Here is a 14,979-nt window from a genome sequence, read left to right on the forward strand (position 1 = left end):
CCACCACGCTCAGTGGTTGAGCATCGAACTATGAACCAGGAGGTCACAGTTCGATTCCCAGTCAGGCACATGCCCAGGTTGCAGGCTCAATCCCCAGTGTGGGGCGTGCAGGAGGCAGCTGATAAGTGGTTCTCTCTCATCATTAATGTTTCTACCTCTCTCTCCCTCTCTGAAATCCATAAAAACATATTAAAACACACAAAACAAAAATAAAACCCATCCATATGCTGCCTTCAGGAGACACAGCTAAACTACAGACAAAGGTGTATTCAAAGTGAAAGGGTGGAAAATGATTCTCCAAGCAAATAACATCCACATCCATACTTACATCTGACAAAATAAATGTCAAGATAACAAGGGTATCAAGAGACAGAGATGAAAATTTTATAATGATAAAGGGGACATATGTCAAGAAGACAAAACACTTACCAATATATATGCACCCAACCAGGGAGCACCAACATATATAGAGCGACTCCTAATAGAAGACATACAAAATGCCAACAGATATGAAAATATGTTTAACCTCACTAGCTATTAGGGAAATGCAAATCAAAACTACAATGAGATATCACCTCACACCTGTTAGAAGAGCTGTTATCATTAAGACAAGTATTAACAAATTTTGGGGAGGATGTGAAGAAAAATGAACCCTCATTCACTGCTGGTGGGAATGTGGGCTGGTACAGCCACATGGAAAACAGGCAGGTGCTTCCTCAAAAAATTAAGAATAGAGTTAACATATGACCTAGCAATCCTCTCCTGGGCATCTACCTGAAGAACTCAAGAACATTTATTCACAAAGCTCTACGCACCCCTATGTTCACTGCAGCATTAGTCACAGTGGCCAAGACATGGAGACCACCATAGAGGACTGGGTAAGAAGATGTGGTTCATACATGCTATGGAATACTACTCAGCCATAAGAAAAGATGAAATACTGCCATTTGCAACAACATGGATGGACCTTGAGAATATCCTGCTAAGCAAATAAGTCAGTTAGAAAAGCTAAGAATCATATGATTTCACTCATTTGGGATATAAAACTAAAACGCATAGACACAGACGACAGTCTGGTGGTTACCAGAGGGAAGCGGGTGGTGAGGTGGTGAGGTGGTAGGGGGTAAAGGGGCCACATATATGGTGACGGAAGATGATTTGACTTTGGGTGAGGGGCACACAATGCAATACACAGATCATGTATCATAGAAATGTACTTGAAACATGTATGATCCTATTAACCCATGTCACCTCAATAAGTTTAATTTAAAAAAGAAGAAACCGAGACCTCTACTCCCATCCCAATGACTTGTCTGTCTTACTGAGAGTCCTAATCTAGAAATTAAACTGGAAAATGAAATCCTGTATCCTATTATCTAACCCTAAAGTCATAAAGAACCCCAAATCCTCTCTGTATCTTAGATCAGATCCCCCCAAACCAGAGAGAGATGTCCTTGACCTCCGCCAGGGGTGAGCTGGCTCTGCATGGCCAAAGGGCCCGCCCACTTGCTCTCAGCATGCGCTCCTGGCCTCCCCGACACCCCTTGCTCCTGCAGACAAGGCACACATTCGCCTTCCCTGCCTGCTCCCTCCAGGCTTTGAGCTGCATTGGTGAACCTTGCGAGACTACCACTCTGCTCTAGCCCCAGAATAAGCAGAGTATTTTGCTTTCAGGGAGCAAGTGGACAGCCCCAGGCTTCATTTTCCTTTTTGGTTTTTGCTGTTTGGAAATTTGGGGGGAGATAGAAATGTACTCAGCTGGCCTCCAGCAGATTCTCTTTGGTCAAGGACGTGCAAGAAAGCTGGTGCTCTCAGGCTGGGCTGGTGTGGCTGCTGCCCCGGCAGCTCCCTGCAGACTCCGGCGGAGGTAGCAGGTTCCAGACAAGGCCAGCGTCAGAGGTCCTGCCATGCCCCTCCCTGACTTGGGGCTGCAGCCATGGGCTCCCCAGAGCTCCGGGAACCCCAGGGCTTGCTGACCTGGTCAAACCAGCACATGTGGGAGCCCCTGGCATTGGCCTTGACTTCAGAGACCGGCTTCTGCACTCCCAGAGTCCTCCGGGACATTGGAACAAGCCAGGCTTGGTTTTGAGCAAGTGGACTTACCCGCCTGGCGTCCTGCCCCGTTGCCTGCCCCTTAGGAAGGATGCACGTTCCTCTGAAATTAGGGAGCAAAATGCTGAAGATTAAAAAAGAACAAGGCTGAGTAGAGCCTCTGGCCTACACGTCTCTTCTCTAACCGTGTGCACGTCCTCTGTGCCCGCCCCGCGGTCTCTGCCGGCAGAGGCCCTGCGGGCTCTCCCAGGCGGCCGGCATCCTCTCCTGTCTTCCCTGAACGCTGAGCAGCCTCTCCTTTGCATCTCTTTCCAGGTGATCAATGTCACTGGTATCTCCGTGGGATTTGGCTTATCTTCTGCTTGTGACACCCTCATGTCTCAGGTAAATGGGGCCCAGGCCTCTCTCAGTGACCCTGGGCATCTCCCTGGGCGTCTCCCTGGGCGTCTCCCTGGGTGGATCTGGAAGAGCCACGGGCGGGAAGAGCCGAGTGCACAGAGGGACACAATCTGACACCCTGCGGCCTGCGGGCCTTCGATTCCAGCTCCCCTTCCTGCTCCCTCTCAGGGTGGCCGGCGCCCCCTCCGGCTGTGCAGGTCGTGTTCATCTGCGCGGCTCCCTCACACGACATTTTGACCAAAGAGGGGACATTTTATACAAGTCCCTTCTGCCTCTTTCCGCATCATTAAGAGTGGTTAGCCCGTGGCTCTCCAACGCTAGCATCCATCAGCACCTCCGGGGCTTGTGCCTTGGTGGAGGGTTTCCTAAAAGCCCTTGGGCCAAGGGCCTGAGGAAGAGGCTGACCCTCCGCCTTCCATCGAGCTTGTCACAGGGGAGGCGTGGCTGGCAAGTCCTCTGTGCCCGGTGGGGCAGGGCAGGATGGAGAGGGCACTGCAGCGGCCCGCCCAGGTAGGGGAAAGACCTTGCATGCTTGCCAGGGCAGGGCCAGGGCATGTTCTGGCCACACACACCAGCAAGCACGGGGAGGGCCCATCAGATGTCCCTGTTCCGTCCCAGAGCGAGCTCCGTCCTGGCAGCACCAGACAGTCACACCATGGCAGTGTCTCTCCACAGTCCACCCTGTGCCTCTCCCAGGAGGTGCCCTGGGTGTCAGCAAGGGCCTTCATTAGCAGGGAGGTAGCTCGCTTAGTCGCCAATGGCGCACATTAGGGACACAGTCTACAGCAACAACATCGAGGTGCAAGCAAAGGAAAAACACTAAAAGCAGGAATCCAGGTATTAGTAACGATGTTTTCCATCATGGCCCTCAGGATCTGGGCTAGGTGCTAGGTCATCTGGACATGGGGTCAGGGCACTGAGGGGTTTACGTGAGCCTTCATATGTGTTAGCAAAGAAGAAATACGAGCAGATTCATCTGGTATAAAAAACACCACATTCAGACCTAGCCTGTTTGGCTCAGTGGATAGAGCATCAGCCTGCAGATTGAAGGGTCCCAGGTTCGATTATAGTCAAGGGCACATGCCCAGGATGTGGGCTCGATCCCCAGTGTGGGGTGTGCAGGAGACAGCCGATCAATGATTCTCTCTCATCGTTGATGTTTCTATCTCTCTCTCCCTCTCCCTTCCTCTCTGAAATCAATAAAAACAACAACAGTAACAAACAACAGCACACCCATTCAGTGGGGTGCCCCTCTGCCCCATAACTGTTGGATGCCACAAGAGCAGCACAAGTCCAAGGTCAGTAGGGACTTGAGTTGGGAAGTCTTCCTCTATGAGTGTGACACTTGCAGCCTGGTCTTTGGATGTTGACGTAGCCACGGCCTTGGGAACCTGGCCAGGCTGTGCAAGCTCTACATGTTGGCCAGGGGGGTGGTGCTTCTTGGCACGAGGAAGTAAATAGAGGGAGGATTAGCCAAGCTGGGACCCCAGGACCCCTCCCTTCTCCCCTCTTTCAATGGGGTGTGTGCCAGTCCACATGCGGCTTGTCTCCATGGGACCCTACTGCCTTAGAGTGACAGGGTCCCACAGGAGACGGAGAAGTTCCTCTCCATCCAGGGACGTGAAGTAACTAACCCTTCGCACAGAATCCCATTGCAGATTCCAGGAAACGGTCCCTGTTCCAGGGACAGCAGGTCTGGTGTCCTCATGACCACGCCCTCTGGCCCAGAGCCGGCATCTGTGCCTTCGTTTCCACACCTTCACCGTATAGGGCCTCTGGCTGAGTCTCTAATGTGGCTGTGAGGCAACAGCACTCGCACTTGATTATTTAAATGTAGTAAGGCCTGGGGCCCTGACCAGGTAGCTCAGTTGGTTAGAGCATCGTCCCAATATGCCAAGGTTGTGGGTTCGATTCCCAGTCAGGCACATATAAGAAGCAACCAATGAATGCATAAACAAGTGGAACAACAAATCTCTCTCTTTCTCTTCCCCTTCCTCTCTCTCTAAAAAAGCAACAACAACCAGAACAACAACAAAAGCCCATAAATGTTTAATGCCTGCGAAAGCACCTTTGTTCACCCGGCCAACGTAGGTTTTCCAGCTAATAATTTTAGGACATCATCTTTCTGACTTATCCGCCCCACTGCCTGCGGTTACAGGGGAGGTGGAGCCTCCATTCAGTACCGTGTTCTTCTGCCCGTGCTTGCACATCATGTCCTCTGAAATGTGACCCCACCGTCACTCTCTACGACGGGGGTCCCCATACAGAGGTGGGACTAGGACTTTTCTAGTCCCTTTGTGGGGGCAGCCTCATTAACTGCCATCCTGTTCAGACACTAGGCTGTCCACTTCTTCAAGTTCCCATTTGCTGTGTCTGCTGAGGCACACATTTTTGCCACGGCGTCTGCCTCCTGCTTACCTGGAAGTGTAGACGCCTGTGGGCAGGGGCAGGAAAAGGTCAGCTCTGCCCCCGGCTGTAGCCAGTGAGCCCAGATGTCTCCCCATCTCCTGTCCTATGTGGGCTGCTCATTGCTGTCCACCCCTCTGCCTCCCATTGTCACAGCCCACCTGGCTGTGCAGGGTCAGTGATCAGACTTTTAGCTCAGCCCACTGGCTACTGCGCTTTGTTCCTGCTTCCACCCGGATAGGATCAGTGGGCGGCGGAATGGCAACAGCATCCAGTAGACAGATTGTCCCGCTAGAGCCATCAGTTCCAGCCAGAATGTCCCTCCTTTCTTGCAGGTCACAGGGGCTGACACAGGGTGGGCAGGAGCTTTGGGAGGTTCTGTGTTCAGCAGGCGCAGTAGCGGAGCCCGTGGAGACAGGACTGTTTGTCAGGGCGCGCCTCTGTAAAGGCATGCCGTGCGGTCAGCATCGGAGGCTGACCCCTGGCAGGGTCGGGCGATGGAACATGGTGACCCTCTCCTTGATGGGAAGGGAAATTCTTATGACAATTGGTTTTCTCTCAGGGCGTGTCTGACCTCTGTCCTCTTCCACAGTTGGGACCAAAATCCAGGGGCACTCTTTCTCTTTGCCATTTCTGCCACAATGCCCAGCTCATGCCTTCCAGGGTGACTGAAACATGTCATTCACATGGCACCGCACCTGTGCGATTCCAAGAGCTAGTCTGCTTGACCAGCGATGTTTGTTGTTGTTTTTTAGAGAGGGAGGGAGGGAGGGAGAGAGAGAGAGAAAGGGAGTCGGGGGAGAGAAGAGAGAAGCATCCAAGTGAGAAAAACATCAACCAGCTGCCTTCTGCACACACCCCTACTGGGGATTGAGCCCACAACCTGGGCATGTGCCCTGACCGGGAATCGAACTGGCGACCTTTCAGTGCACAGGATGGTGGCCAGCCACCTGAGCCACACTGGCCAGGACCACCAGCATTTGCTTTCTCAAAGGCAGCCTGCTGTTCTGCCCCCACCCCCACCCCGGCCCATCTATGTCCTTTCCTAACCAGGCAGTAATGGGCGAAGGCATTACACTCAATGGGGTATAAGAGTTCACCGATACCCCAGAATTCCTGTGAAAGACTGTCCCTCTTTCACATGTTTTGCTATTGGACAGGACTGTACTTTGTCTGTGACAGCCTTGGGGACAAAGCAGGTCTTAGCCAACCACGTGATGTGATTCCTTGGCACGTTCCTGTGGGGCTGCAGAGCCTGCAGGGCCTTCCGCGGCAGAGGCGGACCTCCGCAGGTTAACGTTTTGTCATCAGCGTAGTAGCCCATTTCACAGAGGCTGGGAGGGAAAACAGGGACAGGCCCCGAGCCACCATCCATGGCCTGCGGTGGGGCTGTGTGAAGGGGAGCACTTGGAAGGCACACCCCACATGGGAGACACATTGCGTAACAGTTGTTGGTCACTGTGAGGGCATCAGTAGGGGAGGCTGCAACCCCTCCAGAAAGTGTACACACGCCAAGAGCGCCTTGGTGACCACACTGACGGCAGCTGGATGAAGTCCAGGTTCAGCATTCGGGGGCGCGAAGGATGCAAACAGTGGGAAATGGGGCTTGGCAGGGGCCGAGGGGAACCAAGAGGCCACCTGGTCTCCCAAGGCCCCAGTTGTTCACCCACCTGGTTGCTCTGATTCGGGAGCAGCCTGTTGCCATGGTTACAAGGACCTCAGGGCGAGGGAAGCCCCACAGCGAGGGCTTGTTTTTGCAGAAACAGGATAGACTTCATCCCCACGGGTCACAATCTGACACTCAGGGTCAGTCCCTTCGGTGTGGCCTCAGTTTTGATGACCGGCATCTTATGTCAGGAGAGCTCAGATTCCCAGCAATTTCACGGAATTTCTGGAACATTTATACAACTACAACATAAAGAAGGCTCGATGTTATTTCTTTAAAAAAAAAAATTTATTGATTATTTTACAGAGAGGAAGAGAGAGGGATAGAGAGTTAGAAGCATCGATGAGAGAGAAACATCGATCAGCTGCCTCCTGCACACTCCCCACTGGGGATGTGCCCAAAACCAAGGTACATGCCCTTGATGGGAATCAAACCTGGGACTCTTCAGTCCGCAGATCGACGCTCTATCCACTGAGCCAAACCAGTCAAGGCTCAATGTCATTTCTCATTTGACAATGTTTCCCAAGTAGTTTCAACATTCCAGGTAAGCCTAGTCTAATATTGTTCTCTTTTAAGGAGAGAGAACAAACCTCGAGGCATCCCAGGGGCCCCGGAGTACTGCACAGCCTCTGCCAGAGGAAGACTCTGCCTTTGCATCCTCTTACTCCTGATGCTGAAATCCGCGTCCGTGACGAGTTCAGCTTGCCCACACAGATTTCTGTTCTCGTTACTACTTTGCACAAACCTTCTATAAGTCTCCTTTTTCATATTCAGATTTTGTCCTGCTTTTCCTCTTTTCATTCTGAAACAACCAGCCTCACTTTAGGACAAACTTACTTTTCTTTCTCTCAAAAATATATTTTCACACCTTTTCCTTCTCTGACTGAAAGCGTATATATTATTTTCTTTTCATCTTAATTAGAATTTTTAGCCAGTAGATAACTCAAAAACATGTCTGTTCTACATAAGTCAACAAACTTAAATCAGCTTTTATTTACCGAAGATTAATCTTCTATAGTGAACTTGAAAAGTGTGTGTTTGTTTCTGCGTTTCTGAGAATTGTAGAGTAGCCAATCCTTGTAAGTGCTTGTTTGTTTTTGGAACCAATTAAACACAGCTCACTTACAAATTAGCAACACCACCCAGAGGTAGAAAACACCACACACTTAACACATGTGTAGACACACATGCACACACACAGCTGCAGGCAGACCTGTGGCCTCCATAAAAGAAGTGGATCTCGAGACCTTCCTCCCCCTCCCACCTTTACGTCATTCCCGCTCTAATAGAGGTGTGGACAATATTCTATCATCTTTTTCTAGTTTCAGTTCATCCCCTAATTTTCTAACCCTGGCGGTCAGCCAGCCGCCCACCCGCGGGGTCAGCCCTCAGCCATGGCCGCGTGCTTGCCTTCCGCGCCACAGCGTTTATTATAAAGGGAACTTCTTACACAAACCCATAAGATCAGCGGCACTTTCGGGCACCCCTGTGCTCACACTGCAGTCCAGCATATTGGTCGCCCCTCCCCACATGCAGGTCCCGGCCAACCCGGGATTTCCCCTGCGGATGCCTTTCCCAAGGCCCATTTCTGGGGTCTCCAGGCTGAGAGAAGTGTCCTGGGCTGAGAGACCCAAGAGAGGGGCTGACAACTCCGTTATTACACCGAGTTTACTAAGGGAACTTACAGAGGAGGAGCGTGTAGGGCAGTGGTATGATGTGGATATTCTGCACCCCGCGTGACAGGTGCTGAGGGGCTATATACACAGGGCAGGGTGGACAGGGGTACTCAGGTGTGGCACCCGCCCCCACCCAGATAAGGGCAAATGCCTTGCATACTTCCTGAGGCAGGGCCACAGCCTGTTCTAGAACCAGCCCGCCTGATGCGACAGCCGTCGGGGTCCCGGGATTGTCAGGAAGCATCCAGCTGGTGGGGGCGAGGCAGCAGTGGGCGGCGGTCAGGCCGTGGAGTAGTCTCCACAGGAGAGAAGCATTTTGACTTGTGCGTGGGCTGATTCCAGTGGTGTAAGTAGCTCCCTCTGTGGCGAGTTTCAGCCTCCCACACATGTCACTGCACAGGGCGTGGGAAGGGATGTGCAGTTTGGCGTTGGTGAGCCAACAGCCGCTGGCCCCAGCCACCACCGTCCCTTCCTCCGGAGAGTCTGCTTAGAAGGCCTGTGTGGGGCCCAATATATTGCATTTCTAACAAGTTTCTAGGGATGCAACCCTAACTAGAAAGCTTTTATCTATCTATTTATTTATTTTTATTTTTTTTTAAATTTTAATTGATTTCAGTGAGGAAGGGAGAGAGAGAGAGAGACGGAAACATCAATGATGAGAGAGAATTATGAATCAGCTGCCTCCTGCACATCCCACACTGGGAATCGAGCCCAAAACCCCAGGCATGTGCCCTGACCAGGAATCGAACCATGACCTCCTAGTTCATAGGGCGATGCTCAACCCCTGAGCCACACCAGCTGAGCAGGAAGTTTTTAAAAATTATGATATTTGGGCCCCACCCGGGACGGTCAAATCCAGACGATCTTCAGTGAGACCCCGCCTCAGTGCTTTGAGGTGTTCCCAGGCGATATCAGGGACGGCGGAGTCTGAGAACCGCCGGCACGTACACAATGCAGCCAAGTCTGTAGGGCCACTTGTCCTTCCTGAGGCGCGACGGAAGGCCTGTGGGGGCGTGGGGCACTAACCGGCTTGCTTTCGCTGTGTGCCCCCAGACGTACGGCAGCCCCAACAAGAAGCACGTGGGCGTCATCCTGCAGCGGGGCGCGCTCATCCTGCTGCTCTGCTGCTTCCCCTGCTGGGCGCTCTTCCTCAACACCCAGCACCTCCTGCTGCTCCTCCGGCAGGACCCGGCCGTGTCCAGGTAAGGCGGGCCGTGCAGGGCGGGAGGGCCATCCCAGCAGAAAGATGCTCCCATCCACGCCTGGCCTCTGGAAACGCCAAAGGCCAGGGCCACGGCCCGCACACCTGCCCCTGTGATCCAGAGCCCGCCCCTGGTGACTGCAAAGGCAGGTAGTCTGGGGAGAAATACGACTTGCCAGCATCTCCATGAGAGGTGGTCGTTGAAGGTGTTCATTTGTGGTTTTGTGCTTATCGACCCTGGTTGGTATGAGCCGCCTTGGAGCTTTCAAAGCCCAGCGCTGCCGGGTCCTCCTTCCCGCCCAGCACGCTGTCCTCATGGTCGGGGGCAGGCGTGGCGGCGGTGTCTCAGAGGTCACCTAGATGACTCTAACATGCTGCCAAGACTGAGCCCTGCCAGGGCAGTCCTTGTCTCAGACCCGCGGCTCTGACCCCAGGGGGCAGTTGGCAATGTCGGGAGACATTCTGTTACCAGAACTGGTATTAGGGCATCGCTGCTGGTAGAAGCCCAAGATGCTACAAACCACAGGAAAGTTGCCCACAGCAGACAATTCAGCAGCCACAGTGCCGAGCTGGAAAAATGCCACCCTAGACCCAAAGGCTTGGAAGAACCCAGAGAGGTAATTTGGGTTATGAGATGACAAGTTCTATTGTAAATGTGCGCATTTGCTGCAGCAGTTGAGTCCATTAATTTAGAAAGAGCCAAGGCTGCGAAAGGCAGTTACAGCTGGTTTGTCCTGCCTTCCTTTTCCTTGAGATGGAGACCTCCTCACTTTTATTTTCTTTTTATTGTATAGGCTTACCCATACCTATGTCATGATCTTCATTCCAGCTCTTCCTGTAAGTTTCCAAGTGTTAAGCTGTTTTCTTCTTGCGGTTCACTGAGAAAAAGCAGCTGAGATGCCCTTGAGCTCAATGAATTGGATCGCATGTGATGTGGGCTCATTCCAGAAAGCGCGGCTTTACTTATGCTCAGGAATGCTCAGGAAAGACAGACATTTGTCCCTCAGGAAATTCTAAGGTCCAGGTGGCTCCCGTGGGCAGCTGGAGGGGCTCCGGGGTCACGCAGGGAGTTCGGGCCTCCTCTTCGAAGGGGACATCCTTCCACGTCTCAGTCACCTGAGGCCTCACCCGCAACCTTTAGATTTGTTTTGCGCTTGCTGACTGTGATGGCACCGACCACGAGTGTGTGTTAATGTTTGACACGGCCGTACAATTGGTCATAGCCGCCGTGCGGTTGGGGCTTGGCCGCTGTGCGGTTGGGGCTTGGCCGCCGTGCGGTTGGGACATAGCCGCCATGCAGTTGTGAGCCGCTTCATGAGGTTTTGGGGGGCCGCGTATACGATGCTGGTCCCATAAGATTGTAATGGAGCTTGTGGGGGAGAAGAAGTTTCCTCTACCCTCAGGGTTCTTCTGGCTGGTCTAATCATCAAATAGACATGAGACAGATTAGCAAGAGAAAATAACCACATTTAATACACACTGTGGACGAAAAAGGGGCCACATCTAAACCTGACAAGCTCAGGGGAGGCCTGCATGGCAGGACTTGCAAACTCAGATCTAAAGGAACCACACAGAATGGTCTGAAATCAAAACTTCCTGACTACCAGTGAGTCATGGCCGGTCGCCCTGTAGTCGGCTGGCATCTTCCCTGACAAAGGTCAAGCTTTACCTTACCTGAGCCTGTCTACTGCCTTTTTGCATCTAGGATAACATACCTTTGGAATGTCAGGGTAACCCCTTTTTCCAGACCCTTCAGGGCACAACCCCCCACCAGAGCAGGAGCCCACAGAGCCCCTCATTGTTACCCTGCTCCCCACACACCATCTCCATGTGTGTAAATGTTAGCTGTTCACCAATGGAAGGAAGTTTGCGTCTGTTCGTTTACTCTCTACCCACCAATCCCAGCGGTTCCCCGCGGTGCTTTCTCGCCTCCCTGCTCCGTCACCATGGCTCTCACAGACGCCCTCGCGTCTTCTCCTTTGGTTCTAATGCATGAAATAAGGTGCAGGTCGCCGTCCTCTGGGCATTCCTCACCCATGGAGGTCCTGCTTCCTGCAGCTGCCACCGGTCTGGCTCAATAGACTCACAGAAATTCTCTAGAGTTTGGACATTTCTTATGTCGACACTACACATGAGTGGGAATGCCGGGTACACGAGAGTCAGAAACCCCACGTGCAGGGGATGCTCCGAGACAGACGGGGATCCAGGTACATAAGCCGTTCTGAGCTAGGGATGAGGCCGATGTCTTGGGGGCTTCAAAGGGTCATTGCAGGGTGACGAAAAGAGCAGATGTTCATGAAATAAAGGTTTTCCCTGCCATAGGCGTGGGCCTAAAAGGTTATTGTGATAATCTCTTATTACGGGCAACACCCCTAATTCAAGTTCTAGGTAGTTAAAGGGAGGAGCAGAAGTTTCTCTTGAGCCTGCAGTTAAAGTTCTCTTTAGCTCAGAACAATCTGCTACCACTGAGGCACATCGTGGGGTGACTTCTTCTGCGCCCCCACAAGCTGAAGCATTCCTATTGCCTGGTGAAGCTGCAGCTTCCTAATGTTGCAGCACAGCGCATCACACACACCGCTGTGCGGCAGCTGCCCACAGTCTGCAGCTCAGTAACACCCTGTGCAGATTTGCAGCCTAGAGCTGTGGTCGTTTTCGTTACTGTATTGGCAGAAAGGACTACAGGCTCGTCTATAGAAAGAGCTTCCCTAGAGTTTGCCCAGGGCTTTCTTTCCAGCCCATAACCTACAGAGGCGGCCTCACTGTGCACAGGAAGCTGTACCCCCGCCCCGGGGCCAGCTGGGTCATGCGCGTTTATAGGAGATGTGCGGAACCCTCAGCTCTGGACACCTCTCTCCCCTCCCCCTCCCCCTCCCCCTCCCCCTCCCCCTCCCGATGACACAGCTCTGTGGTCCTGCGGGAGCAAAGGGCAGTCCAGCAGTGGCTCTCAGCTCTCTCTACATGGTCAGGCCAAAATATGAACATGCATCTCTATTTTTCTCTCGTAGGCGACGTTTCTTTACACGTTACAAGTTAAATATCTGCTCACCCAGGTAATGCGGACTTTCCTCTTCCTTTGTGGGGCCAGTAGGAGATCACAGCTTTCAGGGATGGGGCCCTGGAAGGATCAGAGATGGGGGCCGGATGGGGAGCCGCCTGCCAGCCCTGCCTTAATGCCCCCAGCTCCCGCCCCGTGTTCCTGCAGTGGCCTCGGCCTCTCCCCGCCGCCTGTCTCGCCCCTGTGCTCACTTGCATCCCCTCTAAATACTGTCACCTCCACCCGCAGTGCAGCTCGGGCCCCCTAACTCCTTGCTTAAACTAACCAGGGCCTCCTGATAAATAAGTGACCCGCACAAATGGTTGGCCAAGACCTTTGTCCTGGCCTCTGAGCCCAAGACCACCGAGGCCACTGGAGCCAACACGTAGCCCGGCAGTCAGGTCTGTCAGCCGGAGCATCGACAGATGGGAGGGGCCGTGGGTTCTCACCAAAGGCGGGTGCCGTTCAGCGCAACCCAAGGAAGCCCGCCAAGGGAGGCTCGGAGCAGAGCAAGCCGAGCGGAGAAGTCAGGGCCAGGCCCGCCCGCTCTCTACCCCAGTCCTCTCGGCTGGGAAGCCGCAGAGCTCAGGTGGATGTGGACGGCCGTGTTGGAGCTCGGGGAGCTTTGCCCCTGGGTGGGACGTGGAGGCTGCTCTGTGTGACACTGACTTCACCCTCCCGGCAGAGTGGGGTGTCTTACTTTTACCGACAGGATTTCAAACAGAAAGGCTTTTACAGATGTGGTTTCAGAGAACCAGCTTTCCCAGAGATAAGAAAGGGTTCAAAGGGGCGAGATGACACCGCAGGCGGAGACGTGTTCCCTAGGACCCCACGTGCTCGAGCCGGTCGGCCGTTGTTTCCGGACGCCTGGCCAGCAGCCGCTCACTTCCTCAGTGCAAGGCCATCTTACTCTCAGCTGCACGTCTCAGATTTGAGATGCCAGATAAGACGGGGTGCTTCTGCTCTGTGCTTACGAGCAGAGCCAGATAGGAGGGAACGCACCCACACTCCAGTTTCCCAATTTCCATTTCGCTTGAGAAGGCGGTGGACTTTCACCCACAGTCCAATGTGAAAGCAGCTTGTTCGTACGCTGTCACCCTGCTGGCGCCGGCACTATTGTAGTTTCTCTCCTTTCCTCTCCGCGTCCCACCTCCTGCCCTGGTCTCGCCATGGCGCGGAGAGGAGGAGGAGAGGGGGTGCTGGGAGGGGGGAAGGTACGGCGCAGCAAGGAGGCACCCACAGCACGTGGGCTCCCGCGGCTGCCTGTGCCCCGCCGGTTCCAGGGGTCTCTAGCAGGTGCGGTCTCTCCTCGCTCCAGGGAATCATCCTGCCCCAGATCCTAACCGGAGTTGCAGCCAACCTCGTCAACGCTCTCGTCAACTATCTGTTTCTCCACGAACTGCATCTTGGGGTGATGTGAGTCCGACCGATTCTTGGGACAGGGAGAAGGAATGACTGCGTGTGGCTTCTCCAAGGCTGGGGGAGAGACCTTGACCTGGCATGTCCATGTATGGTCTCCGCCTTGGACCCTCTGGAAAACACGGTCCGGTCGGGGTTGGGGAGAGGGATGCTCTGGAAGGAGGGCCTGCCTCAGACATCCCAGCGCGGGATGGGATGGCGCCCTGGCTGAGGGCGGCCGGGAGGGGCGGAGAGCGGCACTCCCCTCACGGGCTGTTCTTCCCAGGGGCTCAGCACTGGCCAACTTGATTTCCCAGTTCTCCCTGGCTCTGTTCCTCTTTCTCTACATCATCTGGAAGAAACTGCATCGAGCTACCTGGGGAGGTAAAGGCTGTCTTTTGTTTTGCAACGTGGACGTGGGTTTTGCCTCCGGTGCGCTCCAGGCGGGTGCCCAGCTGTGTTGAAACTGTGCGTCCCCCCAGGGTGGTCGCTGGAGTGCCTGCAGGACTGGGGCTCCTTCTTCCGCCTGGCCATCCCCAGCATGCTCATGCTGTGCATGGAGTGGTGGGCCTACGAGATCGGGAGCTTCCTGAGCGGTCAGTGCGGGAGGGGGCGCTGTGTGGGGGGGGAGGGCCTTGCCCGGAAGCGCGGCACCAGCGGTCTCTCTCCTCAGGAATCCTCGGCATGGTGGAGCTGGGGGCCCAGTCCATCGTGTATGAACTGGCCACTATGGTCTTCATGGTGAGTGTCTGAGGCTGGCTGTGCGGAGGGGCTAGATGTGTCTCTTGGCAGGGTCCCAAGACAGGCGTAGGTCTGTCCACCACATTCAGTCCTAAAGTTTATCCCAGAGCCTGAGAGGTCCTTTCGGTTATGTGGGGTCTTCCTGTGGGCTCACTGGTGGGGGGTCTTCCTGTGGGCTCACTGGTGGGGGGGTGTCTTCCTGTGGGCTCACTGGTGAGGGGTCTTCCTGTGGGCTCACTGGTGAAGGGTCTTCCTGTGGGCTCACTGGTGGGGGGGTGTCTTCCTGTGGGCTCACTGGTGGGGGGGTGTTCCTGTGGGCTCACTGGTGGGGGGTCTTCCTGTGGGCTCACTGGTGGGGGGATAGTCCTGTGGGCTCACTGGTAGGGGGGTGGGGTTGTCCTGTGGG

At 54.1% G+C, this 14,979-nt stretch overlaps 1 protein-coding gene across 1 annotated transcript in view; it reads left to right on the forward strand.

Annotated features, from left to right (window-relative positions):
• The window catches only part of LOC102440780 (multidrug and toxin extrusion protein 1), a gene marked incomplete at its 3' end in the record, with an annotated part of 18,377 nt that extends 3,804 nt beyond the window's left edge, over positions 1-14,573 (forward strand). Inside the window, exons 2-9 of the mRNA XM_023746697.1 lie at positions 2,368-2,436; positions 9,253-9,401; positions 10,195-10,237; positions 12,406-12,450; positions 13,753-13,850; positions 14,119-14,216; positions 14,315-14,428; positions 14,506-14,573. Of these exons, the coding sequence (XP_023602465.1) occupies positions 2,368-2,436; positions 9,253-9,401; positions 10,195-10,237; positions 12,406-12,450; positions 13,753-13,850; positions 14,119-14,216; positions 14,315-14,428; positions 14,506-14,573 (684 nt within the window). The remainder of the gene's footprint in view (positions 1-2,367; positions 2,437-9,252; positions 9,402-10,194; positions 10,238-12,405; positions 12,451-13,752; positions 13,851-14,118; positions 14,217-14,314; positions 14,429-14,505) is intronic.
• Between the last annotated feature and the right edge of the window lie 406 nt (positions 14,574-14,979).

The sequence above is a fragment of the Myotis lucifugus genome, unplaced genomic scaffold, assembly GCF_000147115.1.
Source record: "Myotis lucifugus unplaced genomic scaffold, Myoluc2.0 scaffold_721, whole genome shotgun sequence".
NCBI classification, from domain to species: Eukaryota; Metazoa; Chordata; class Mammalia; order Chiroptera; family Vespertilionidae; genus Myotis; species Myotis lucifugus.